Source organism: Tachysurus vachellii, chromosome 5 (genome assembly GCF_030014155.1).
Source record: "Tachysurus vachellii isolate PV-2020 chromosome 5, HZAU_Pvac_v1, whole genome shotgun sequence".
Taxonomy (NCBI): domain Eukaryota; kingdom Metazoa; phylum Chordata; class Actinopteri; order Siluriformes; family Bagridae; genus Tachysurus; species Tachysurus vachellii.
Window position 1 is genome coordinate 32534101 of NC_083464.1, and position 22500 is coordinate 32556600.

Consider the following 22500-nt stretch of genomic DNA (forward strand, 5'->3'; position numbering starts at 1 on the left):
TTAAAATTCTTTTCTTTGAACCTTCAACACTTAAACTCATAACATGAGAATAATATGTTTTGTGATCAGACGTTATTTCAACCGGACTTTGTGTCTGTTAGTGATTTTTGTTCAGCTAAGACGTTTAAAATACACATCTTCTGCACCAGTTGTTCATTTACTGTGTTATGCTGACAATGACATCATCCAGCTGCTTAAATAAATACAAATAAAAATACTACTGCTGAGATCTGCGTTAGATGGAACACAAGCGTGAAAATGATGCTGAGACCTGGCAACCCCTACACACACCAAAGCTTGCTGATGGGCTTCCAGGAAATCACCAGCTTACCGAGTGGAATTCTGGTATCCGCAGGAGAAGACGTGAGCTCCTCTCTCAGCCATGCTGCCCTCCATGTCAGGCACAACAAAGTGCAGCCCTCCTTTAGGTTGGTCCAGGGAGAACTCAATATACACCTTCAGTACCTTCATCTCTGCAAATACACCAGAGCACAAAAGGGCAAAATATATCTGTATTATTCATCAGAACACACAGCGACTGTAGTCTGCTGTTGAGTTATAATACACACAGAACTTGTAGTACTCTGCTGTATATATATATTTCAATTATTATAAATATATATAAATAAAAACAGATATATTGAATTAGAACAAGAAAAAAATGAGCTATTAATGAAATATACAACTGAGGTAATGAATTTTTACAACAAAAGGGCAAAAAGTTATAAAACCTGCACACAACAAAGAGGCACAAATTGTATGTGAATTAAACGTATTTGACTGATAAAGACTGAGACAGACTGAGACAGAATGATAAAGACTGAGACAGACTGATAAAGACTGATAAAGACTGAGATAGACTGATAAAGACTGAGATAGACTGAGACAGACTGAGATAGACTGATAAAGACTGAGACAGACTGAGATAGACTGAGATAGACTGAGAACAGACTGATATAGACTGATAAAGACTGAGACAGACTGATAAAGACTGATAAAGACTGAGATAGACTGATAAAGACTGAGATAGACTGAGAACAGACTGATATAGACTGATAAAGACTGAGACAGACTGAGATAGACTGAGAACAGACTGAGAACAGACTGATATAGACTGATAAAGACTGAGACAGACTGAGATAGACTGAGAACAGACTGAGAACAGACTGATAAAGACTGAGACAGACTGATAAATACTGAGAAAGACTGATAAAGACTGAGACAGACTGATAAAGACTGAGACAGACTGATAAAGACTGAGACAGAATGATAAAGACTGAGACAGACTGATAAAGACTGAGACAGAATGATAAAGACTGAGACAGACTGATAAAGACTGAGACAGACTGATAAAGACTGAGACAGACTGAGACAGACTGATAAAGACTGATAAAGACTGAGAGACTGAGACAGACTGAGACAGACTGAGACAGACTGATAAAGACTGATAAAGACTGAGACAGACTGAGACAGACTGAGACAGACTGAGACAGACTGATAAAGACTGAGACAGACTGAGACAGACTGAGATAGACTGAGACAGACTGAGACAGACTGATAAAGACTGAGACAGACTGATAAAGACTGAGACAGACTGATAAAGACTGAGACAGACTGAGACAGACTGAGATAGACTGAGACAGACTGAGACAGACTGAGATAGACTGAGACAGACTGATAAAGACTGAGAAAGACTGATAAAGACTGAGACAGACTGATAAAGACTGATAAAGACTGAGACAGACTGAGACAGACTGAGACAGACTGAGACAGACTGAGACAGACTGATAAAGACTGATAAAGACTGAGACAGACTGAGACAGACTGAGACAGACTGAGACAGACTGAGACAGACTGATAAAGACTGAGACAGACTGAGACAGACTGAGACAGACTGAGATAGACTGAGACAGACTGAGACAGACTGATAAAGACTGAGACAGACTGATAAAGACTGAGACAGACTGATAAAGACTGAGACAGACTGAGACAGACTGAGATAGACTGAGACAGACTGAGACAGACTGAGATAGACTGAGACAGACTGATAAAGACTGAGACAGACTGAGACAGACTGAGATAGACTGAGACAGACTGAGACAGACTGAGATAGACTGAGACAGACTGATAAAGACTGAGAAAGACTGATAAAGACTGAGACAGACTGATAAAGACTGAGACAGACTGAGATAGACTGAGACAGACGGAGACAGACTGATAAAGACTGAGACAGACGGAGACAGACTGATATAGACTGAGACATTTAAAAGAGTCATTTAAAAAAAAAAAATCATAAAACAAATATATGATTTGTATACTAAAGTTGTTTGATCAAAAGTTAGTTAAGGGGGGTTTACGCAGAATGATGTTAAATCCCTGGGGGGTACGTCTCTGTAAAAAGTTTGGGAACCACTGCATTAGACCTCTGAAATTGCCGAACAGGTTAACTCTGACACCGAAGATGACGACTTCAATGGTTTCAGTGCACAGGAGGAGGAAGATAGTGACCAATGACTTTCTTGGTAAGCTACTGTTTACTGCTCATTTTTTATTTTTGTTCCAAGCCGTGTTTCATTAAAGCCTGTGTACAGTTAATTTGTTTCAATGTACCTGTAGGCACCTGCGGCTTATAGACATGTGCGGCTTATTTATGTTCAAAATAATAATTTTTTTTTAATTCTGTGGGTGTGGCTTATATTTAATTACAAATTATGGTATTGTAATCCACACAACATAATGGGAGACACATGAAAAAATTGTGAAAATGAAAACCTCAGCATACCACCACGAACGATGAACCACTGCAGCTGTCAGACTCACTGCAGACTTAAATACACACTTCGACTCTTCTGTTTGTCAGGACCTCCACAGGGTCAATATTCATGTTCATTCATAATATTCATATTCATTCATTCATTCAATATTCATGCATAAAGATCAGGATGACACACAGCAAGACAGGACGGAGTGTTTTGATGAACATTGAACGTGAAGTTCATCAGATCTGGATATTACTGATTCACTTTGGGGCGTTTTGGAGACACGAGTCAGGAGCTTTTTCCTCCATCAGCACCACATAGTGACCTGGCCACTGTTCTGTAGGAGGATTGACTCAGGATCCTTCTGATCACCGAGCAGGACTTCAGTATCTGTCACTGAGACATGAACTGAGGCTGCATGTGCCACAAAAGAAGGACCTGCACCATACTAATAAATGTTTGTGCACTAAATCCAGATGTTTCAGTTTCATTGTCCAACACCTGTAACTGCGAGCAGCTTCTCAGGGGCCACTACATCGCACCACCTTGTGGTGAAGTGATACATGACACCAATAATAAAAAAACGTGTCAAAACCAGTATCTTCACACGGGCTGCTGAATGTACGTAAATTACAGCTCACCGTCTCCCTGCTTCCACAGTTCAGCAGGCACTTTAATAGAGAGCTCTCCATTCCCTGCATCTGGATCAACGGCACTCACTGCTGCAGCATAAGCGCTGGAGAAGTAGTTCAGGTTTCGCCTGCAACAAACACGCATGTACGACAATAAAACATTCTGCACTGTGACTACAATCTTAAACGAAACGGTGCCCAAAATTATAACTGACAATGTTCAAGAAGCATTCAGTCTTAGAGCTGGAGACTTAATAAAGTAATCACATTTAATACAACAATCCCATAATGTTGCACAAACACCAGGCTACACAAGGTTATGAAGTGCAATGCTCACTGCTTGGACTCGTGGTGGCAGACCTCCAGCGTGGGGTCGTTATATAGAAATGGTGCTTCCAGCTCGTTCACTCGCACCCTGTAAATGCGGCACTGCTTGCTGTTCAGTTTGATGCGGTTCAGGTTCACCACGGTGGGGAAGATGGTCAGCTCCACAAAACCCTGATACAAACAAAGTTAATACAGTCGTTATTAATCGTCTTGGAACATGTTTTCAGTGCAAATCAGTGCAAATCAGATCATCTACACTGTCAGCCATTTAGCTCATTTATCACTATTACGTAGTTCACCTGTCAAGCAACCAGTCAAATAGTCAGTCAACCAATCTTTCAGTCACTCCACCAGTCATTCAGTCACCCCACCAGTCACCCCACCAGTCATTCAGTCACCCCACCAGTCACCCCACCAGTCACTCCCCCAGTCATTCAGTCACCCCACCAGTCACCCCACCAGTCACTCCCCCAGTCATTCAGTCACCCCACCAGTCACTCCACCGGTCATTCAGTCACCCCACCAGTCACCCAACCAGTCACCCCACCAGTCATTCAGTCAACTCACCAGTCACTCCACCAGTCACTCCACCAGTCATTCAGTCAACTCACCAGTCACCCCACCAGTCACTCCACCAGTCACCCCACCAGTCATTCAGTCACCCCACCAGTCACCCCACCAGTCACCCAACCAGTCACCCCACCAGTCACCCCACCAGTCACTCCCAAAGTCATTCAGTCACCCCACCAGTCACCCAACCAGTCATTCAGTCAACTCACCAGTCACCCCACCAGTCATTCAGTCACCCCACCAGTCACTCCACCAGTCACCCCACCAGTCATTCAGTCAACTCACCAGTCACTCCACCAGTCACCCCACCAGTCATTCAGTCACCCCACCAGTCATTCAGTCACCCCACCAGTCATTCAGTCACCCCACCAGTCATTCAGTCACCCCACCAGTCACTCCCCCAGTCATTCAGTCACCACTCCAATGACCCCACCAATAACTCTACCAGCCACCCCACCAGTCACTCCACCAGACATTGTCACCCCACCAGTCACCCCACCAGCAGTCACTTGGGCAGTCACTCCATCCAACAACCAGTCCACCAGTCTGTTTGTTATCTAGTCTTCCAGTCTGTCACACTGGATGTCAATCTATTAATCCATCAGTCAATCTGACAGTCAACCAACAGCCACAAACAGTTACAGCCAAACATTTACATACAGGTTTGAAGTCATTCCCACTTTACTAAAACTCCACAAATGCAAAGTTATATTTTCTAATTAAAGTCTATTAGAATATCAACTTTACATCCTTGATGAACTTCTAGAATCTTTCAGAAATTGCCCCAGATAAAGGATTTGACATTTCAGTGTAATTGAATTTAAATAAATCGATTTCTAAACAACTGTTTTAAAAAGTCTCTGAACAAAGGAGAGGCTTATAAACAACGAACGTAACTGACAAATGGAATGTATAAGATGAAATGCATGGAGTTTTGAAGAAAGTGAGCTGAAAAATCTGTAACAGAGTGTAATAGAGTGTAATAGTGTGTAATAGAGAGTAGCAGAGTGTAATAGAGTGTAACAGAGTGTAATAGAGAGTAATAGAGTGTAACAGAGTGTAACAGAGTGTAACAGAGTGTAATAGAGTGTAATAGAGTGTAAAGACCAGGACTTTGTTGTTTTACTCACAATAACTGACTTCCTCTGGAAGTTGATGTTGTTAATACAGACCACCTGGTGTGTTGTGTTTGGGAGATAAACACAAGCCATTAAAATAAAACACTAGTAATCACGTTGTTACTGTAAATGTGCAAGACGTGAAAACCAGATTATTGGATACTTATAATTTATAAGGTCGCGGACTCTCGAAGCCTTTGTCCTTTTTCCGGTTCATTTTCGTAGCTTTGTGTTGATGGTGGTGGTAAAAAAAATCACAGAATGTTGAAGCTCACTGTTGCTGCGCCGAAAGCTAACTGGCTAACGAGCTAACATGCTAAAGAGCTAACAGGCTAATGAGCTAACATGCTAACAGGATAACGGGCTATCAGGCTAACGAGCTAACATGCTAACGAGCTATCAGGCTAACGAGCTAACAGGCTAACGAGCTAACAGGCTAAGGGGAAGAAGCTACGCTTTTAGAGCCAACTGTAAACATTAATAACAGAGATTAATAATAAACATTAATAATAAACGTTAATAATAAACGTTACTGCCCTCAGTGAGAGCTGCAGGTTACAGAAACCGCTTCTATTAAACATGTCAGAAGATCTTTAGACCTTTGAGCCAATAATCAGCGTCAATAAACCGAGCACAGACATTTTGTTCGTGACTTTTGACCTCCCGCGTAAAACACAGGAAGAAGCACGGCGGCGACCCGGATGTTGTGATAGACCCCATGTCACTTTTCTTGTTTGTAAAGCATGATAAATAAAATATTTATTACCTGTGACACGTGTTTGTGTTTGTGACACGTGTTAGTGTTAGTGTTGTGATAGTGTTAGTGTTGTGATAGTGTTAGTGTTGTGATAGTGTTAGTGTTGTGATAGTGTTAGCATTAACATAAAACCTTGAGTTGTTTTTGTTGTGTGTTTATAAAGAGGGTCAACAGAACAAATAGAGCTGCAAACTGTACAGTTAAACTAGTTAATCAGAGTCAAAGCAGAATATAAACTTTATATTGTTTTTATTCTTAATAAACACCGATTAAAGCGCTGCTCCGTAGTGCGCATGCGCGGTATCAGTCTATAATAATATCTGATATTTACTGTACTTAAGTATCAAAAGTCATTTTCTGATATTTAATGTACTTAAGTATTTGAAGTAAAAGTAAAATTTCAGTGATTTTCAGTAGACATAAGATCAGGGGCAGTTCTAGGGTCTCATCTTTAGGGGGTTTTAGTCCTCAGTGAGAATTTAAAAGAAGAAGAGTTTTATATTATATATTATATGACTACATTATTATTAAATGTCAAAAGTGGACACCAAAATTTTATGTATGATGTAATGATGTCAGTCTTGAATCAGATCAGTTCATGTGTGTGTACATTCTCTACAAACAGTGTGTCTAATGAATGTAGTCATTAATAAACTAATATTCACAAAGACCAAATCAATAAATGTTATTTTTATTTAGTACTAAATGGATTGTTTACATTAATATTTTGTTTGTGCTACAACTCTGGTAATAAGAATAGTGACATTTCACTACTTTTGGTTGCCTCTTTGCGGCTTTCCGCCGGTTAAAGTTATAGATAAACGCCTCCAGCTCTGACTGCGCGTGCACGCTGCGCCTCCAGCTCTGACTGCGCGTGCGCGCTGCGCCTCCAGCTCTGACTGCGCGTGCACGCTGCGCCTCCAGCTCTGACTGCGCGTGCACGCTGCGCGTCCCTGTGCTTCTCCGTACAGCGTGTGGAGCGTAATGTAATCTAGGAGCAGTGATTCACCAAACCTCCATTATTACAGTCACACACATTTCTTCTGATTTTATTTTGTAGTAACGAGTAACGAGGGGGGGTCACGGTGGCTTAGTGGTTAGCACGTTCACCTCACACCTCTAGGGTCGGGGTTCGATTCCCGCCTCCACCTTGTGTGTGTGGAGTTTGCATGTTCTCCCCGTGCCTCGGGGGTTTCCTCCGGGTACTCCGGTTTCCTCCCCTGGTCCAAAGACATGCATGGTAGGTTGATTGACATCTCTGGAAAATTGTCCGTAGTGTGTGATTGTGTGAGTGAATGAGTGTGTGTGTGTGTGTGTGTGTGTGTGCGCCCTGTGATGGGTTGGCACTCCGTCCAGGGTGTATCCTGCCTTGATGCCCGATGACGCCTGAGATAGGCACAGGCTCCCCGTGACCCGAGGTAGTTCGGATAAGCGGTAGAAGATGAATGAATGAATGAGTAACGAAGATGTTTAGTGGAAATATAACGCAGTAAAAGTCTACATTTTATCTGGGAAACCTAGTGGAGTAAAAGTGAAAGTTGACATAAATTTAAATAGTGAAGTAAAGTACAGATACGTGACATTTCTAAAGTACAGTAACGAAGTATTTGTACTCCGTTACATTACAACACTGGTTTTCAGTAACAATACCTTAATACAAAATGAGAATATTTACTAAATGAAAGTCAAAGAACATTTGCAAATCTTTCAAAGTCTTTTGATTCCAGGACAATAAAACAGAATAAAGAATAGAAATAAAAGCAGTTGTTACGTGTTAATGTAACATCCACGTGGAGGTTCGGACTGAAGGTCTCCAAGCAGAACATTGCCCAGAACATCACAGTAACTCTGCTGGCATCCTTTTTCTTTCCCAGATAACACACACACGTCCCCAGCCGACTACAGGAGATAAAGGAACATGTGCTTCATGACCTCTTTGGGTAGGTCTTAACCACTGTACACCCACAACACCCCAAGACCTGCGGTTCTGAGGATCCTCTGATCAACTTTAAGAACTGTCTGTACTCTTACTGCCTTATGTATACACACATGTATTATATACATATACACATATAGCTGAGCCTCTGTACAATAGCGAGTGTAGAGACAAAACATTCCATAGACTAAACAAGACTGCTATCGTTCTTTTATTTCTGCATTGTTCTATCATATTGTCCTATCAGATATTGAATCCACTGCCCTGCATCCAATCTATAGACACGTCAACATACACACAAGACAAGTCCAGAATATTAAAACATATAAGACAAACGTTTTATTGAGTCCTCTAGGTATACCAGGTTGCCAATCCCCTCAGACTCCCTATCTGATTGGTGTGTGTGCTGCACCACCTCGGGGTGTCTGGTACATTTTTGTCACTTGGCAGAAAACCTCAGAGTCATTTTAATCCCATTTTATTGAGCAAATGACGGTCCAGCGGCTTGCTAAAGGACCCATCGGTGGTAACTCGTGGACCTGGGATTCAAACTCACAGCCTTCCTTCCGATCAGTAGGCCAACACCTAAAACATTAAGCTACCTCTGTCTTCTGTTCATGTTCTCAGAACACTGTCTCGTGTAGGATAAGCGGTTCATTGTCTAATTGATAAACAGATAGTGAAATAATTTATAAATTCCTGAACACACAATTATTGAGGACATCTCACTGTATTGTTATATATGGATATACTTTTGTCTTATTATTCATTTGTACTTTGTTACTATAGCACTCACAGTTCTTCACTGGATCAGACAAGTACATCCATCTGGCTCTGATTTCTTCATGACTGATAGAGGAGCTGCAACAGATATTATTATTATTAGTAGTAAACTTTTTATGCTTTTTCAGTTTGTCCAAAGGAGGTTTGTACATTTTAGACAAAACTTTTAGCAATGAAACTTATCCTGATCGACTTATATTTTATTTAATTTCTTTCATAAAACTGAGGAATTGAGGGTTAAGAGCGTTGCCACCACTTCATGTATGTTTGTGACAATAAATTAATCTGTAATAATCATTCGGTGTTTGGTGTAATTCCTGAGCAAGAACATTAGATTTCTGTAGAGATCAACTACGCATGTAAACGGCAAATAATTTAATAAGTTTAATAAAGTTAATTAATAATTTAAGATTTCTGCCTCTGTGGCATTTCGGCTCTGTTTCAGAGATGTTCGAGTCTCTAAATGACACAGCGACAGATTATATATATATTTATAAATTTGTCTGAGATGTTACCTCTAATCTGATTGGTCACTAAAATAATCCTTACACGATCTAATCTGTATAAATTTATTAACTCACTATCATTATTAAATATTATATACAACACATTTCTTCTCCCTCTTCACCTTTTTTTTCACCATTTTCTCCTCTGATAAAGAAACTCATAAAGCTCTTAAAAGTCCTCCTTATGACTCCTAACACTTTCTGATCTTATGAGCTCTTTTTAGGGTTAAGATTCTTTATGAAGAACTTGAAGAAGTAGACAAACAGAAAGTGACCTCATTTTCCACACAGTCTTTTCTGACGGAGATGTGACTCGCTGTCTGTGAGTGTCTGATCTCAGAGCAGTGAAACTGAGTATGAACAATGCTGCAGAAATGTAACACCTGCCTACAATAATGCTCTTTATCAGCATCACATTAACACATCAACTGGAAACTGCAGTCTGTACAATTACAAACATTTTTCAATCTGGAACCTTAAAAAACCTTTTTTTTTTCATTTAATCTGAAATATTTGAAGCGTCATCTAAAAAAATGTAAAATAACCGTTAATAAAACCAAGCAATAACAAGTGTCCTTTACACAGAATAATTATCCTTCACTCAAAAGAATATTATTAAATACTGCATGTTAGAAATGTGTCAAAATTATTAACAGCCATTAAATTCTGTCACAATTCCACATTTCTGCACATTTATGTGTATTTCTGAACATTCTACAGTATACAGCAATATCTTCTGAATGTTTGATGAGCTTCATCTATTCACACTGAGCTCAGCTGAGAGATTCTCAACAAGGAAACCCAGTAGATTATGAGCCTGGGTTAGGGTTAGTTGATTGGTGTAAATGCCCTTCAGAAGCTGCTTAAGATGTTTACACTGGATTTTGAATCCGGCTCCTCTGAAGGTTTCTCCTTAATATCATCTCAGGAAGTTTTTCTCACCACCGTCACTCTGACTTGCTCATTAGGAATAAATCGATACATTTATCATTAATGTGTTGAATTTCTATATTTCTGTGAAGCCGCTTTACGGTCGTGTCCAGTGTTAATGCTGCTGTACACAGAACAGGGAAGCTGTAAAACTGCCTGAAAGCATCATGTTGTTTATTCTGATGGAATCTTCCATTAAAGTTCATGCTCACGAGGAACAAACGTGGAAAAAAAACTTCTGGTAGAAAAAAAAACCACACAATCCACGTCCAATAAAATAGTCAGATAAACTATTAGAACTGACCTTATTTATTAATATCAGGGTTTGGCAGAGGAGCCAAACTGCCACATGACAAGCATTAAAATGAAAAAAGAAATAAAAACAAGATGGACGGAGTTTACGCTTTTCAAACATGACCATGATCTGTTACATGAAGAGCAGAGATTTAGCTACCTGTCACAGAACCCTGATATCAACACGGAATCAGAAATTCAGACCAAATTAACAAGTGTTATTAGAGCAGCTCTTTACAGCTCACAAGGATTTTACTGTATTTTTAAGGTCATTAAAGTTCAGTAGATTTTAAATTCCAACTTTAAAGACATCCTTTGTTTTAGGACCAGACTCAGAATCATTTAGTATGAAAGATGAATTCTTCTTTTAAGTTCATATTACTGAAGTAATTAGGAATAAACCTGGAAAGTGAACTGTTTTTATTATATAATTAGGAAAAAAGAGATTGTGTAAAGTACAAGCCAAGCGTCCAGTAGAAATACCCAACAACGTACATCACCAAAACATTCAGAGCGTTCAGTTATCCGTGTCTGACAGCTTAGTAGACTTCACAGCCCAGTTCAACATTGCACACATTCACACAGGCCATTTAAATTGGCACTTGCTTTAGGATCCGTATTAGAACGTCTCCACACCCTCATGCGCTCCAGGGAAAACCAGACGAGAACAAAAGCTCAGTTTCTTCATTTGGACATTTTTGATGCACTGATTTTATACCCAGTTGATCATAGAGAGAACATTCGCTCTGAAAGGACAACAGGAGATCAGACTCCTGAGAAGACGACGTCCAGGAAAAAGCTTCTAAATTCCACAGATACACAAAAATGATTCGGTCTGAAATGGAAAAGGAGATCCCTCTGTGTGTGTCTCTGCCCATCGAGGTGACGGGTCCTGAACAGACGTTCCCTTTCCTCAACACCACACTTGCAGATCTGGGTATTGACGAGTGAGTCCTGAAGTTCAAGCCAATATCTTACTAGTTTGCCTCCGTGTTTCTGGATAATGTTAATGTTTACAGATAAAACGAATGGATAAAATATGTTCATGTCTTGTTCCCTTGAAGGCTGTATGACATCATAATAACAACACAATCTACGATGAGGGAGAAACAAGATTATTCTGATAGATTTAGCAGATGGAGATGAATTCCTCACCACTTGTTTACTAATCATCTGGTGTGTGTGACGCTCACCATCATGCGTACACTGTGAATGATATTGTGTCGGCTTGTAGATCGGCGGTGAAAGAGCGTGTGGTGTTGATGGACACCAAGCGCACACAGGTGAGGAGCAGATCAGGGAAACTTAAGGAGAAGGAAGTGTCCGTGCTGGAGGTTCGAGTGAAAGCACAACTGCCGGGTCAAACCAAATGCCAGGAGGTTCTGTACAGCACCGAGTCCCACACGGACCGCTCGTACTGCCGCAGCGGCATCGCCTTCCTGCCGTGGACGCACACTCCAGGTTAGGAAAGCTTAAAGCCAGCTAAATATCAGACTCAAGTTCAGTCACATATTTGTTTGGGGCAGATTTTCACAAATAGAAGACCAGGGATTAGAGTTTACAGTCGCGTCGTGTAGAATGTCACCTAGAACAAAATGTAAATTATTATTATATATATATTTTTTTGCAGATGATAATGAGCCGGTTGAAATGACCCTGGCTTTGGATTCCCAAACCCACAGGACAACAGAGGAGTCAGAAGAGCAGAGTGTGTTGGACTGAACACAGACAATCATCATTATTATACTGTGTTAATGTCTCATGCTGCTTACTGGAACACTGATTAAATACAAAGATGATTATGGAGATTATCAGGGATTTTATTACGTTCTTGTTTACGTGTTAAATCCTTACAAAGTCCCATTTCCAAAGTGGTTACAGTCGACCACTAATAACTGCATGGAAAAATAGAGCAGCAATGATCACTAATACTTCATGATAAATATATTTCAAATACTAAACAGCTGATTGTATAGAAAACTAAAGCGGTGGCTTTTTAGTGAAGATTAAACTATATAAATAGTTTGATTAAACTAATAAAGTTCTTCTCTACATGCTTTGTGTCCATGCTGATCTCAGTAAGAGCTTCTACACATCCAGATGCTTCCACAGCTTTTATTCCTTTATATAACCATCTTACGTTGCAGTAGTGATGATGATCCTTTACAGAGAAACGCTAAACATCTGAGAATGACATCATGAGTCTTTGAGGGATGCATTTCAAACTAGTGTCCACAGTGTAACAGCTATAACACAAATAAATTATACGCTGCAAAAAAAAATCGTAAATGGAAGTGCTGAAGTGTATAGAAGTGACTTTGATGGTTAACGTAAACTGTAGCACAAAAAAAAAGCTTTTGAGGGAAGATCTTTGACTAGGATTCAGCAACAGACGCGATCATCTTTGTCCGTTGCTCGGCTGGAAGGGACATGGCAGCGCTCTCGAATTCCTGGGAGTATCGTTTGCTGATGTCTCTGAGCAACACGACAAGGCTGTTCTGGGCGTCTGAAACACAACACACACGGCAGATAATGAAATGCTCACGAAGCTTAAGCTGAAAGAAATAAGAACATAAGAAAGCCGGCTCTCTCACCTGCATCCATATCCTTTGTTCCTATTACTTGTACCGCAGCGGACAGGACCGGCTTCAGATGGCTAACAACCTCGAGAGATGAAAAACACCAGAGCTCAATATACTGAAACACAATTACAGGAGAAAAGCTGACCGACTCGAGCACTGATCAGGTTTTTACCAGGGCCGGGTTACGGGAATAGAGGAAAGCCAGGCAGCTGTAGACCGTCTTATTTTCCTCAAGGTCTTCCTTCAGAGGGAGACGTTCCAGAAGAGCAGGAAGCACCTGGAGAACCGAGAAGTTATTTACATATTTACAGGATATTATTTAAATGGATTAAAACCCTTAAGGACCAGTGATCAGATTAAATGTCCACCAACCAGCTCAGTGAAGAACAGCATCAAGTCAGAAGCTACAATTCTTTAATATGTTTGATATAAATCTGATAGTTATTTTAGGATCTGATCTGAGACCAATTTATCATTAGATACTTTATTTTTTTTAAAGCCATTGTAATGTATTAGGGAGCAGGATGCTGTTTTAAATAAAGTTATTAAACAAATAGGTTAAATATGTTCAGATGTGTTAGAAATATGTCCTTATAATTAAAAAAGAGCGTATTGTAGTAATTTAGACATTTATCACAGTATCAATATTAAAGAACATTTTTCCTTTAACCATCAGAAAGTCAGACTCCCACCTTTAATGCACTGCACACACAACTTTACTAGACATTAGACATCTACTGTGAACTGTGATTGACACGTCACACTCTGATACCTGCTCCAGCGGCACTCCCTCGATGTGGCTCATGATCATCCGGCAAAGTGCAGCACACAAGTTATCAATCACTCTCCTGTCTGACTCTCTGACCAGCAGGTTAGAGAAGAGAGACAGCATCATTGGGTAATTACTACAGGAACATGCTGAGGAAAAGCAGTCAATGTTGTAATGTGAAGCTTTAGGAGAGATGAGAGCATAAAGTTTGACTGAATATAGTCATCTGTCAAGGATACGAGGAGACGATGGGTCCAGCAGCCTCCGCTAGAGCTCCCAAGCCGAACACGCTGTTATTGCGCACCTCTGCGTCACTGTCTTTAACACCACCCACAAGCACCGGCAGCAGCCGATTGGACAACTTTCCTGCCACAGCTCTACCCCCAGACACAGCAGCCAGAGAGTGCAGGGTCTCGCTAAGTGTTCCTACAGAGAAGGAGCGGTCTGCCACGGTGCAGGAAGGCTTCTGCAGGGGAAAAAGGAGGAGTTATACAAATATCTGACATGGATGGACATTTTCATAAAGAAAACAAAGGGTAAGACTCACGGCTTTGTTCATAATCAGTGGCAGTAGATCATTGAGGTGAGAGTAAAAGGTTTCTGCAGGTACAACTGAAGCCAGAACAGGAATTCCCTCCCCAGCAAACTCCTGCAGCATGGCGTCATACTCAGCCTAATAAACACAGATCTCTGTAAGCTCCAGGTCCTGACATCAATTCAGCTTCACTCGCTTATACAGACACATCAAATAGGAAGCAAACCAGAACCTGTTCTTCATCGTCTCCTTCATCTCCTCCTCCATCCTGACACACGGTCTGTTGACAGATTAAACAAATGCATTGCGTTAAACACATTAACACATTAACATTGTTCATTCGTGACTGTAAACAAACTGAATGTTCTGTAGCACCGTACAGTAAAAAACATTCAGGTTCATTATACATCTCGTCCTGCACATGGACTTCCTACACCGTGTCAGGTAAATGAACACAATGGTGCTTTAACACACTACATAATCCCACACTAGAGAGAGGAAGAATACAAGAGAAAATAGTTGTAGCCAAATGTACATACAGTTACATCTACGTTTATTTCTATAACCAATTAAACTTATTACTATATTTAAAAACAGTAAGAGACCAATTTATTTGTACACCATCAGATTTTCCATACTCTGTTTTATTCGTTGGACTTCTTTTGACTCACAAGCGTCTCACTAGTCACTATCTGTCTGGTTGTGATGACCAAAGTGTGTCATCTTAAAGCTATATTTTTGTCTATTTGTGGTCCAGTTTTAACTTCCTGGATTTTCTGTCTAGTCCATTTTGCAGCAAAGCAACACCAGGAGAGTCTGATGATCATCCACACCTTCTTCTTCAGCACGTCTCGAATGGCATGGCTGACCTCAGCCAGTCTCTGTGGTGTCTGTAACGCCTCCCCCTTGCATGATTTGATGACACTGTTCATGGCCTCCAGCACTCCCATGACCACTTGTCGCTCACGGTCCTTCTTCACTGCCTCCAGGAAGCAGGGCATCACCACGTCGAGCAGTTTATGTAACGCTACAAATGCACACAAACACACACCTCCATCAGATTGATGACGTCAGCGGAAAACATGAAAGGCAGATTCTTTAAATCGCTATACAGGAAGTACGAATAATAAAAACGGCATTATGTGTAGTGATGCTGTGGTGTATGAGGAATAATATGAGGGGTGTATGAGGGGTATGAGGTATAATATGAGGGGTATGAGGTATGAGGTGTATATGAGGGGTATGAGGTATAATATGAGGTGTATATGAGGGGTATGAGGGGTATATGAGGGGTATAACAGGTATATGGTGTGTATGAGGTGTATATGAGGGGTATATAATGTGTATGCGGTGTATATGAGGGGTATATTGAAGTATATACCCTGACGATTTGCCTCAGTCGGATTGTCCTGCCACACTTTGTGCTGAGCTCGACAGAACTGGCCGAGGGCACCGAACGCTGCTCTCCTCACATTCTCATGGGGAAACTGACACACACACACACACACACACACACACACAAGGTATTACTCAAATAACACACAACATTTACTCAGTTCACACATACTGAAAAAGACACTTGGGTTGCACACACTGCTACAGTGATAGAAGATTTTATACAGAAACTGCACTTCATTGTCATTAACACATCACTGCATCAGGTGTGGCAGGAAGTGTTCAGGCAGTAACTCACATCACAGAGACCATAGACCTGCTGAAAGCTTGACTCCAGGTAGGACTGGAACGCAGCACTGAGGGGGGAGAGGAGGGGGGGTGAGAGAGGGAGAGGAGGGAGAGAGAGAGAGAGAGAGGGAGAGGAGAGATGAAAGAGAGGGAGAGGAGGGGGGTGAGAGAAAGAGGGAGAGAGGGGGGTGAGAGAGATGGAGAGGAGGGGGTGAGAGAGAGAGGGGGGTGAGAGAGAGAGGGGGGTGAGAGAGAGAGAGAGAGAGAGAGAGAGAGAGGGGGGTGAGAGAGAGAGGGGGGTGAGAGAGAGAGAGAGAGAGAGAGAGAGAGAGGGGGGTGAGAGAGATGGAGAGGAGGGGGTGAGAGATGAAAGAGAGGGAGAGGAGGGGGGTGAGAGAAAGAGGGAGAGGAGGGTGAGAGAGAGAGAGGGGGGGGTGAGAGAGAGGGGGGTGAGAGAAAACCTCTGATGTGTTATGGACAGAAGCAGGAACACAAACATCTCTACAGACAGCTAAAGCTTAACAAAAGGAAGTGTGTAAAATGTTACCTGGTGTTAAAGGCGATTTCCCCAAGAGCTTCACAAGCGTCCTCCTTCTCATCAATGTAAGAGTTTTCTACAGTGAAGCTACAGAGAGGGAAAGTGTTTACGTCAGTGTTTATGTCCGTGTTTATGTCCGTGTTTATGTCCGTGTTTATGTCCGTGTTTACGTCAGTGTTTATGTCCGTGTTTATGTCCGTGTTTATGTCCGTGTTTATGTCCGTGTTTATGTCAGTGTTTATGTCCGTGTTTACGTCAGTGTTTATGTCCGTGTTTATGTCAGTGTTTACGTCAGTGTTTATGTCAGTGTTTACGTCAGTGTTTATGTCAGTGTTTATGTCCGTGTTTACGTCCGTGTTCACGTCAGTGTTTACGTCTGTGTTTATGTCAGTGTTCACGTCAGTGTTTATGTCCGTGTTTACGTCAGTGTTTATGTCCGTGTTTACGTCAGTGTTTATGTCCGTGTTTATGTCCGTGTTTACGTCCGTGTTTATGTCCGTGTTTACGTCAGTGTTTATGTCAGTGTTTACGTCAGTGTTTATGTCCGTGTTTACGTCAGTGTTTATGTCAGTGTTTACGTCAGTGTTTATGTCCGTGTTTATGTCCGTGTTTACGTCCGTGTTCACGTCAGTGTTTACGTCTGTGTTTATGTCAGTGTTCACGTCAGTGTTTATGTCCGTGTTTACGTCAGTGTTTATGTCCGTGTTTACGTCAGTGTTTATGTCCGTGTTTACGTCCGTGTTCACGTCAGTGTTTACGTCTGTGTTTATGTCAGTGTTCACGTCAGTGTTTACGTCCGTGTTCACGTCAGTGTTTACGTCAGTGTCTACGTCCGTGTCTACGTCCGTGTCTACGTCAGTGTTTACGTCCGTGTCTACGTCCGTGTTCACGTCAGTGTTCACGTCAGTGTCTACGTCCGTGTTCACGTCAGTGTTTACGTCAGTGTCTACGTCAGTGTTCACGTCAGTGTCTACGTCCGTGTCTACGTCCGTGTCTACGTCCGTGTCTACGTCAGTGTGTCTCACCACACAGACAGAGAGAAAACAAGTGGAAAGACAGGAAGTAACATACCCAGCAACATCCTCCACCTCATTCTCTCCATCTTCCTCCAATACAACATCACCTTCATCCTCACCATCATCATCATCCAAGAGAACAAACTGCTTGTCCTCCTCTAGATGAGTCTGTGAAGTCATGTGTACGTGTACAGTATCTGTTTCTCTCTCTGCTCTACAAACAGTCAACAACTCACAGGGCAACTTTCTACCTGCTCGTGTGTTAGATCACAAACATCTATATGTAATGATCATGAACGGTGAAGTGGCTCCTGAACACTTACCTTAACACCCTCTGTAGATCTTAGGGACATGAGCATCAACGTGGTGATGGCAGAAAGATGAGGATCAACACTTTCTGGACTGATTGTGGACACAGCTGAGAACAAGCTGTACCTGAACACACAGACACACAAATGTCAGTGATCACAGAGTAAAATGTTCAGCTGCTAAATTCATGGCATGTTAAATACAGATTAGATTAACACTAAATTAGATTAACACTAAATTAGATTAACACTAAATTAGTTTAACACTGAATTAGTTTAACACTAAATTAGTTTAACACTAAATTAGATTAACACTAAATTAGATTAACACTAAATTAGTTTAACACTAAATTAGATTAACACTAAATTAGTTTAACACTAAATTAGTTTAACACTGAATTAGATTAACACTGAATTAGATTAACACTAAATTAGATTAACACTGAATTAGATTAACACTGAATTAGATTAACACTAAATTAGATTAACACTAAATTAGTTTAACACTGAATTAGATTAACACTAAATTAGTTTAACACTAAATTAGTTTAACACTAAATTAGATTAACACTAAATTAGTTTAACACTAAATTAGATTAACACTAGCAAGTGTGTAAAGAGCAACACAGTGGAATGACAGCAATCTGTCCACCTGGATGGTGACAGTTTAACACGACTGGTCAGGGGGCGATTTCAGGGAACTACAACACGTACCTTATGATGTGACCTACTGATGCTCAAGTGAAACGTCACGTGTTCTACAACAGCTCCAGCTTTTATTTTTCACTGATCCTCGTGCCGACGGTCGGTCAGTTAACAGTATGATATTTTTAGTCCTGTATATGCTGAGAAAGTTAAACCATAACATTTCTTCTGCTCAACACTTACATGACTCAATCTGTTCTTGATTCACACGAGTGCTCAGTTTGTGTCGTTTTACACACAGACACTTCACATGAAAAGTAGGAGACAGAACAGGGACAAGGACGACACTGGACTCGGTCTGATCGGCTACACAGAGAACGATAAAAAGGTTCGTACGTGCAGCGCCGCAGATCTGGATCATCCACAGCATCAGTAAGGTTCAGACCCAGCTGCACACACTCTGCAGCTAACGGGCCAAACACATCCTTCCCCACAGTGCGAGCCAACACAGACAGAGTATCTGATGTGAGAGCAGAAATGTTCAGATTACAGTTACATAAAGAGTTTACAGATGAAGAAGGAGGTAAAACCCCTACCTAAGGCCTGGGTCTGCAATGATCTCATTTCATCTCGCGTGTCTGTCAGGAAGCCCTTCAAGCTCTCTATTACAGGAGGGAAATACGGCACCAACATCTCTTTGGCGGCGTTAGCTAGGAGAAGAGTGTAGATTAGCTTTGTAGTGTGTTTGTTATTGGTTTAATGCTGGTCTTCATGACTGCTCTGATTACCGATGGCTCCTATAGCACTGACAGCAAGTTCCTTAAGCTTCAGGTTAACTGTGTTGTTCAGGGCTGACAGCATGGTCTCCATCAGCGTGGGCAAGTAAGAATGAATATCATCATCTGGTGGAGAAGGGAAGGAAGGTGAACAGGTCATGTTAGTCAAACACAAAACACACACTTCATCCTGAGCTGAACACACAGGTGTTAATTAGCTGTAACTGAACACAGATATAAATATAACCTCAAGCAGCCTTTACTAATGTAAATAGGTTTTGTTTTTGTAGCTCAATGCTGCTCGTGTGAAATACTCGCTGAGAGCAAACTACAATGATGACTGACTTAAAACACAACAACGCAGTGATTTGGTTTCGTCTCAGCTGCACTACTGTAGTGCCTTGTGTGATGGAGACAACCAGTCGTCTGTCGCACGTCTACAACCAGAACTCCTCCCAGTTCCTCTCTGATACTCACAGGGGTCGTAACATCACGTTTAATCTTCATTAGAAGGTTTGCCCTGAATGAACTGGACATCTCTTACACTGCAGACAGGTCTGATATCAAACCCAAGCTCAACACGTGGTTTTCAGTTTGTTATATCAGCAGATATTGTGCTCTATAAATAAGGTTTATTTACTTAAATACAGATTTTTACCTTACCATAAAGATTTGAACATGTGATGAACTTTATTTTGTCTTGTTTACTGAGATGAACACCTCATCCTTACCCAGGTTCTCTATGAAGTTCTCCAGAGCGTAGAAAGCCTTGGTGACGTGGCCGATTCGGGCCTCGTTTAGAGAAGACAGGTATCCTAGTAACAGTGGCATCAGCTCTGCGTGATATTTACTGACTTCAGGCTGTGACAAAGCAAGTATAAAATACACACTAGATATGAGATGTGTGTCTTATGCAGTGTTGCACACAGAAATCATGATGAATACAGTACATGAATTCTTACCTGCAGATACTCAGAGAACTGCCCCAGAGCGAAAAGGGCTGCGCTGCGCACCACCTGGTTACTGTCAGACAGACTGCGGCACACCGTCTCCAGCATGGACGACAGCAACCTGACACAGAAGGTGGACAGTTTAACAGACAAGTCTTCCAAATCTCGTGTGGAGTAAAGCGTCGACGTGAAAACGTACTTAGTGCGAATGTGATCTGCACAACCCTCTGCGAGCACGGCGAGACACATGAGACCGCCCTTCCTCTCGTAAGCGTTCTGGCTCGACAGGCAGGCCTGAGTCAGGGGCATCTACAGAAGACCATAACCACTGATAAGGAATCTAATAGAAGGTTTTGAGCATTCAGTTACTGAGGATTTCCTAATAGCAGCAGGCTGGAAACAAGCGTTTATGTTTATGTATGGTCAGGGATTTAGAACAGTTTATACAGATGTTTATACAGATGTTTATACAGATGTTTATACAGATGTTTATAGACTGCATCAATACAGAAGCCTAAAAGGAACTAAATAGTTAAAAATAAAATGCAGCTTTAATTAGAAGTGAAAACTGTTCTGGTATCAGAGGGATAAACATCATGGGTGTAACATCAACACTCCAAACCTGGGATTTAATAATAAATGTTAATGATGGACTCCTGTATGTGGTGTCCTGTATGTTAGTGCACTTTCTTACCACTTGGTTGAAAAGTTTTTCAGGTGGCATGTGAAGAGCCATCGTGTCGATCACCTGTAAGAGACAAACAGCTCTTAAAAAGCTTCTCCTGTTTTTACATTTAATTAAATAAATTCATTAGCTTTACTTTTCCTTTTACTTATTTCAGGCTCTCTCATCTTTTTAAACACTAACAGCTATATGGAAGGAAGGAAGCAATGAAAATAATAAATAATTAGGACTTTAGGGTTTATTTGTGACCTCTTAGAGCTGCAGATATAAATAATGTTGAGCTTGTTGTTGCACTCCAATAAAAAATAAAAAAAAACAACCACGGTGGAAAATCAGTGTGAAAATGTGGACTGTTACCTGAGCAGCAAAGTGTTTGGGACTCTCAGTGTCACCATCACCTTCTGCACTCTCCGTATCCTCAGGATCCTCCTCTCCAGGTGGAGGTGTTGCGCTCAAAATCGGAAACACCACTTGTAAGATAGGTGCCAAAAGCTTCTGCTTTAACACGGCCTTTAAGAAGAGGAGAAAGCGGTGATGGTCTTCACATACACCGTGTTTACAGAGCAGTTACTAGACTTTGTAAAAGTACCTTGCTCTTGAGTCTAATGAGGAGAGCGATACAGGACAAGGCCTTGACACGCAGAGAATTGTCGAGTGAAACATCTGAGCTCACCTTAAAGAAAAAAAGCTATTAACATTCGGAACATTCATTTATTTATTCATCATGCATCTTCACCTGAAACCTATCACAGGAACAAGGACAGATGAATGTAAAGGACCAGACGTTCACACACACATTCACACCTGGGGGCAATTTACAGTCAACATTCCACCCACTGGGCCGTTTGGTGGGGGGTAAACAACATGGACAGCCTGTACAGTCATGAAGAGATCAGGCAAAGCAGCTCACAAACAGGAGCCTGAGCTCAGAGACCCTCTGCACCACTGTAACGTTCTGATCTCCGTAAGACAGATTTCTTCTGTAACAGGAACGAAACACAGACCCACCTCCATACAGAAGTGAACGATTTCAGTAATGTGTGGGACCACGATAGAGACCTCACTCTCCATCAACTCGTCAAACACCTCCATGGCCTCACTGGCCTGAACCTGCACAACAAACCCAGTCATCAACCTGACGAGCGCTCAACCGAGCAGTTAGCACATGCTTAGAGCAAATAAGTGATGATGAATGCACTGTAAACTGCCCTAACCTGGTCAGCCTGAATGAGGTGTTTGAGGGCAATTAACAGTTTGGGGATTAAGGAGCGCATCAGGTTCTGAAAAAACAAACAAACAGCCAATAAACCGGATTCTGTTTGTATTCAATAAAGAATAGCATTTAAAATCCACTAGGAACAGATTTCTATGTAGACAGATATAACATAACTAACCATCTCC

The 22500-nt window shown here is 41.4% G+C and overlaps 3 protein-coding genes across 3 annotated transcripts in view; 1 reads left to right on the forward strand and 2 right to left on the reverse strand.

Moving 5' to 3' along the window:
• Positions 1 to 6063, reverse strand: part of taf2 (TAF2 RNA polymerase II, TATA box binding protein (TBP)-associated factor) — a 21718-nt gene extending 15655 nt beyond the window's left edge. The window contains exons 1-5 of the mRNA XM_060871273.1: positions 5573 to 6063; positions 5419 to 5472; positions 3729 to 3889; positions 3401 to 3519; positions 332 to 473 (exon numbers count right to left, since the gene is read on the reverse strand). Of these exons, the coding sequence (XP_060727256.1) occupies positions 332 to 473; positions 3401 to 3519; positions 3729 to 3889; positions 5419 to 5472; positions 5573 to 5623 (527 nt within the window). The 5' untranslated portion in view covers positions 5624 to 6063. The remainder of the gene's footprint in view (positions 1 to 331; positions 474 to 3400; positions 3520 to 3728; positions 3890 to 5418; positions 5473 to 5572) is intronic.
• A 5156-nt stretch (positions 6064 to 11219) lies between these two features.
• On the forward strand, positions 11220 to 12078 carry si:ch211-196f5.2 (uncharacterized protein LOC556372 homolog). The gene is made up of 2 exons (XM_060870597.1): positions 11220 to 11559; positions 11847 to 12078. The coding sequence occupies exons 1-2, from the start codon at positions 11438 to 11440 to the stop codon at positions 12076 to 12078; spliced, it is 354 nt and encodes a 117-aa protein (XP_060726580.1). The 5' UTR covers positions 11220 to 11437.
• Positions 12079 to 12411: 333 nt separating this feature from the next.
• Positions 12412 to 22500, reverse strand: part of ipo4 (importin 4) — a 14114-nt gene continuing 4025 nt past the window's right edge. Inside the window, exons 7-31 of the mRNA XM_060871274.1 lie at positions 22494 to 22500; positions 22314 to 22379; positions 22108 to 22209; positions 21689 to 21772; positions 21457 to 21609; positions 21109 to 21162; positions 20614 to 20723; positions 20427 to 20535; positions 20196 to 20325; positions 19477 to 19590; positions 19285 to 19398; positions 19085 to 19208; positions 18059 to 18170; positions 17791 to 17903; positions 16729 to 16806; positions 16192 to 16249; positions 15880 to 15985; positions 15332 to 15525; positions 14731 to 14778; positions 14511 to 14636; positions 14203 to 14429; positions 13967 to 14099; positions 13367 to 13471; positions 13207 to 13276; positions 12412 to 13118 (exon numbers count right to left, since the gene is read on the reverse strand). The exon at positions 22494 to 22500 is cut by the window's right edge and continues 173 nt beyond it. Coding sequence (XP_060727257.1) covers positions 12988 to 13118; positions 13207 to 13276; positions 13367 to 13471; positions 13967 to 14099; positions 14203 to 14429; positions 14511 to 14636; positions 14731 to 14778; positions 15332 to 15525; positions 15880 to 15985; positions 16192 to 16249; positions 16729 to 16806; positions 17791 to 17903; positions 18059 to 18170; positions 19085 to 19208; positions 19285 to 19398; positions 19477 to 19590; positions 20196 to 20325; positions 20427 to 20535; positions 20614 to 20723; positions 21109 to 21162; positions 21457 to 21609; positions 21689 to 21772; positions 22108 to 22209; positions 22314 to 22379; positions 22494 to 22500 — 2668 coding nt within the window. The 3' untranslated portion in view covers positions 12412 to 12987. The remainder of the gene's footprint in view (positions 13119 to 13206; positions 13277 to 13366; positions 13472 to 13966; positions 14100 to 14202; positions 14430 to 14510; positions 14637 to 14730; positions 14779 to 15331; positions 15526 to 15879; positions 15986 to 16191; positions 16250 to 16728; positions 16807 to 17790; positions 17904 to 18058; positions 18171 to 19084; positions 19209 to 19284; positions 19399 to 19476; positions 19591 to 20195; positions 20326 to 20426; positions 20536 to 20613; positions 20724 to 21108; positions 21163 to 21456; positions 21610 to 21688; positions 21773 to 22107; positions 22210 to 22313; positions 22380 to 22493) is intronic.

What these genes read in the sequence shown, in the direction of transcription:
- si:ch211-196f5.2 (XM_060870597.1), top strand. Translation starts at nt 11,438, where the DNA reads ATGATTCGGTCTGAAATGGAAAAGGAGATCCCTCTGTGTGTGTCTCTG. An exon ending in GCAGATCTGGGTATTGACGA is followed by an intron (nt 11,560 to 11,846) that starts GTGAGTCCTGAA and finishes GTCGGCTTGTAG; the next exon opens with ATCGGCGGTGAAAGAGCGTG.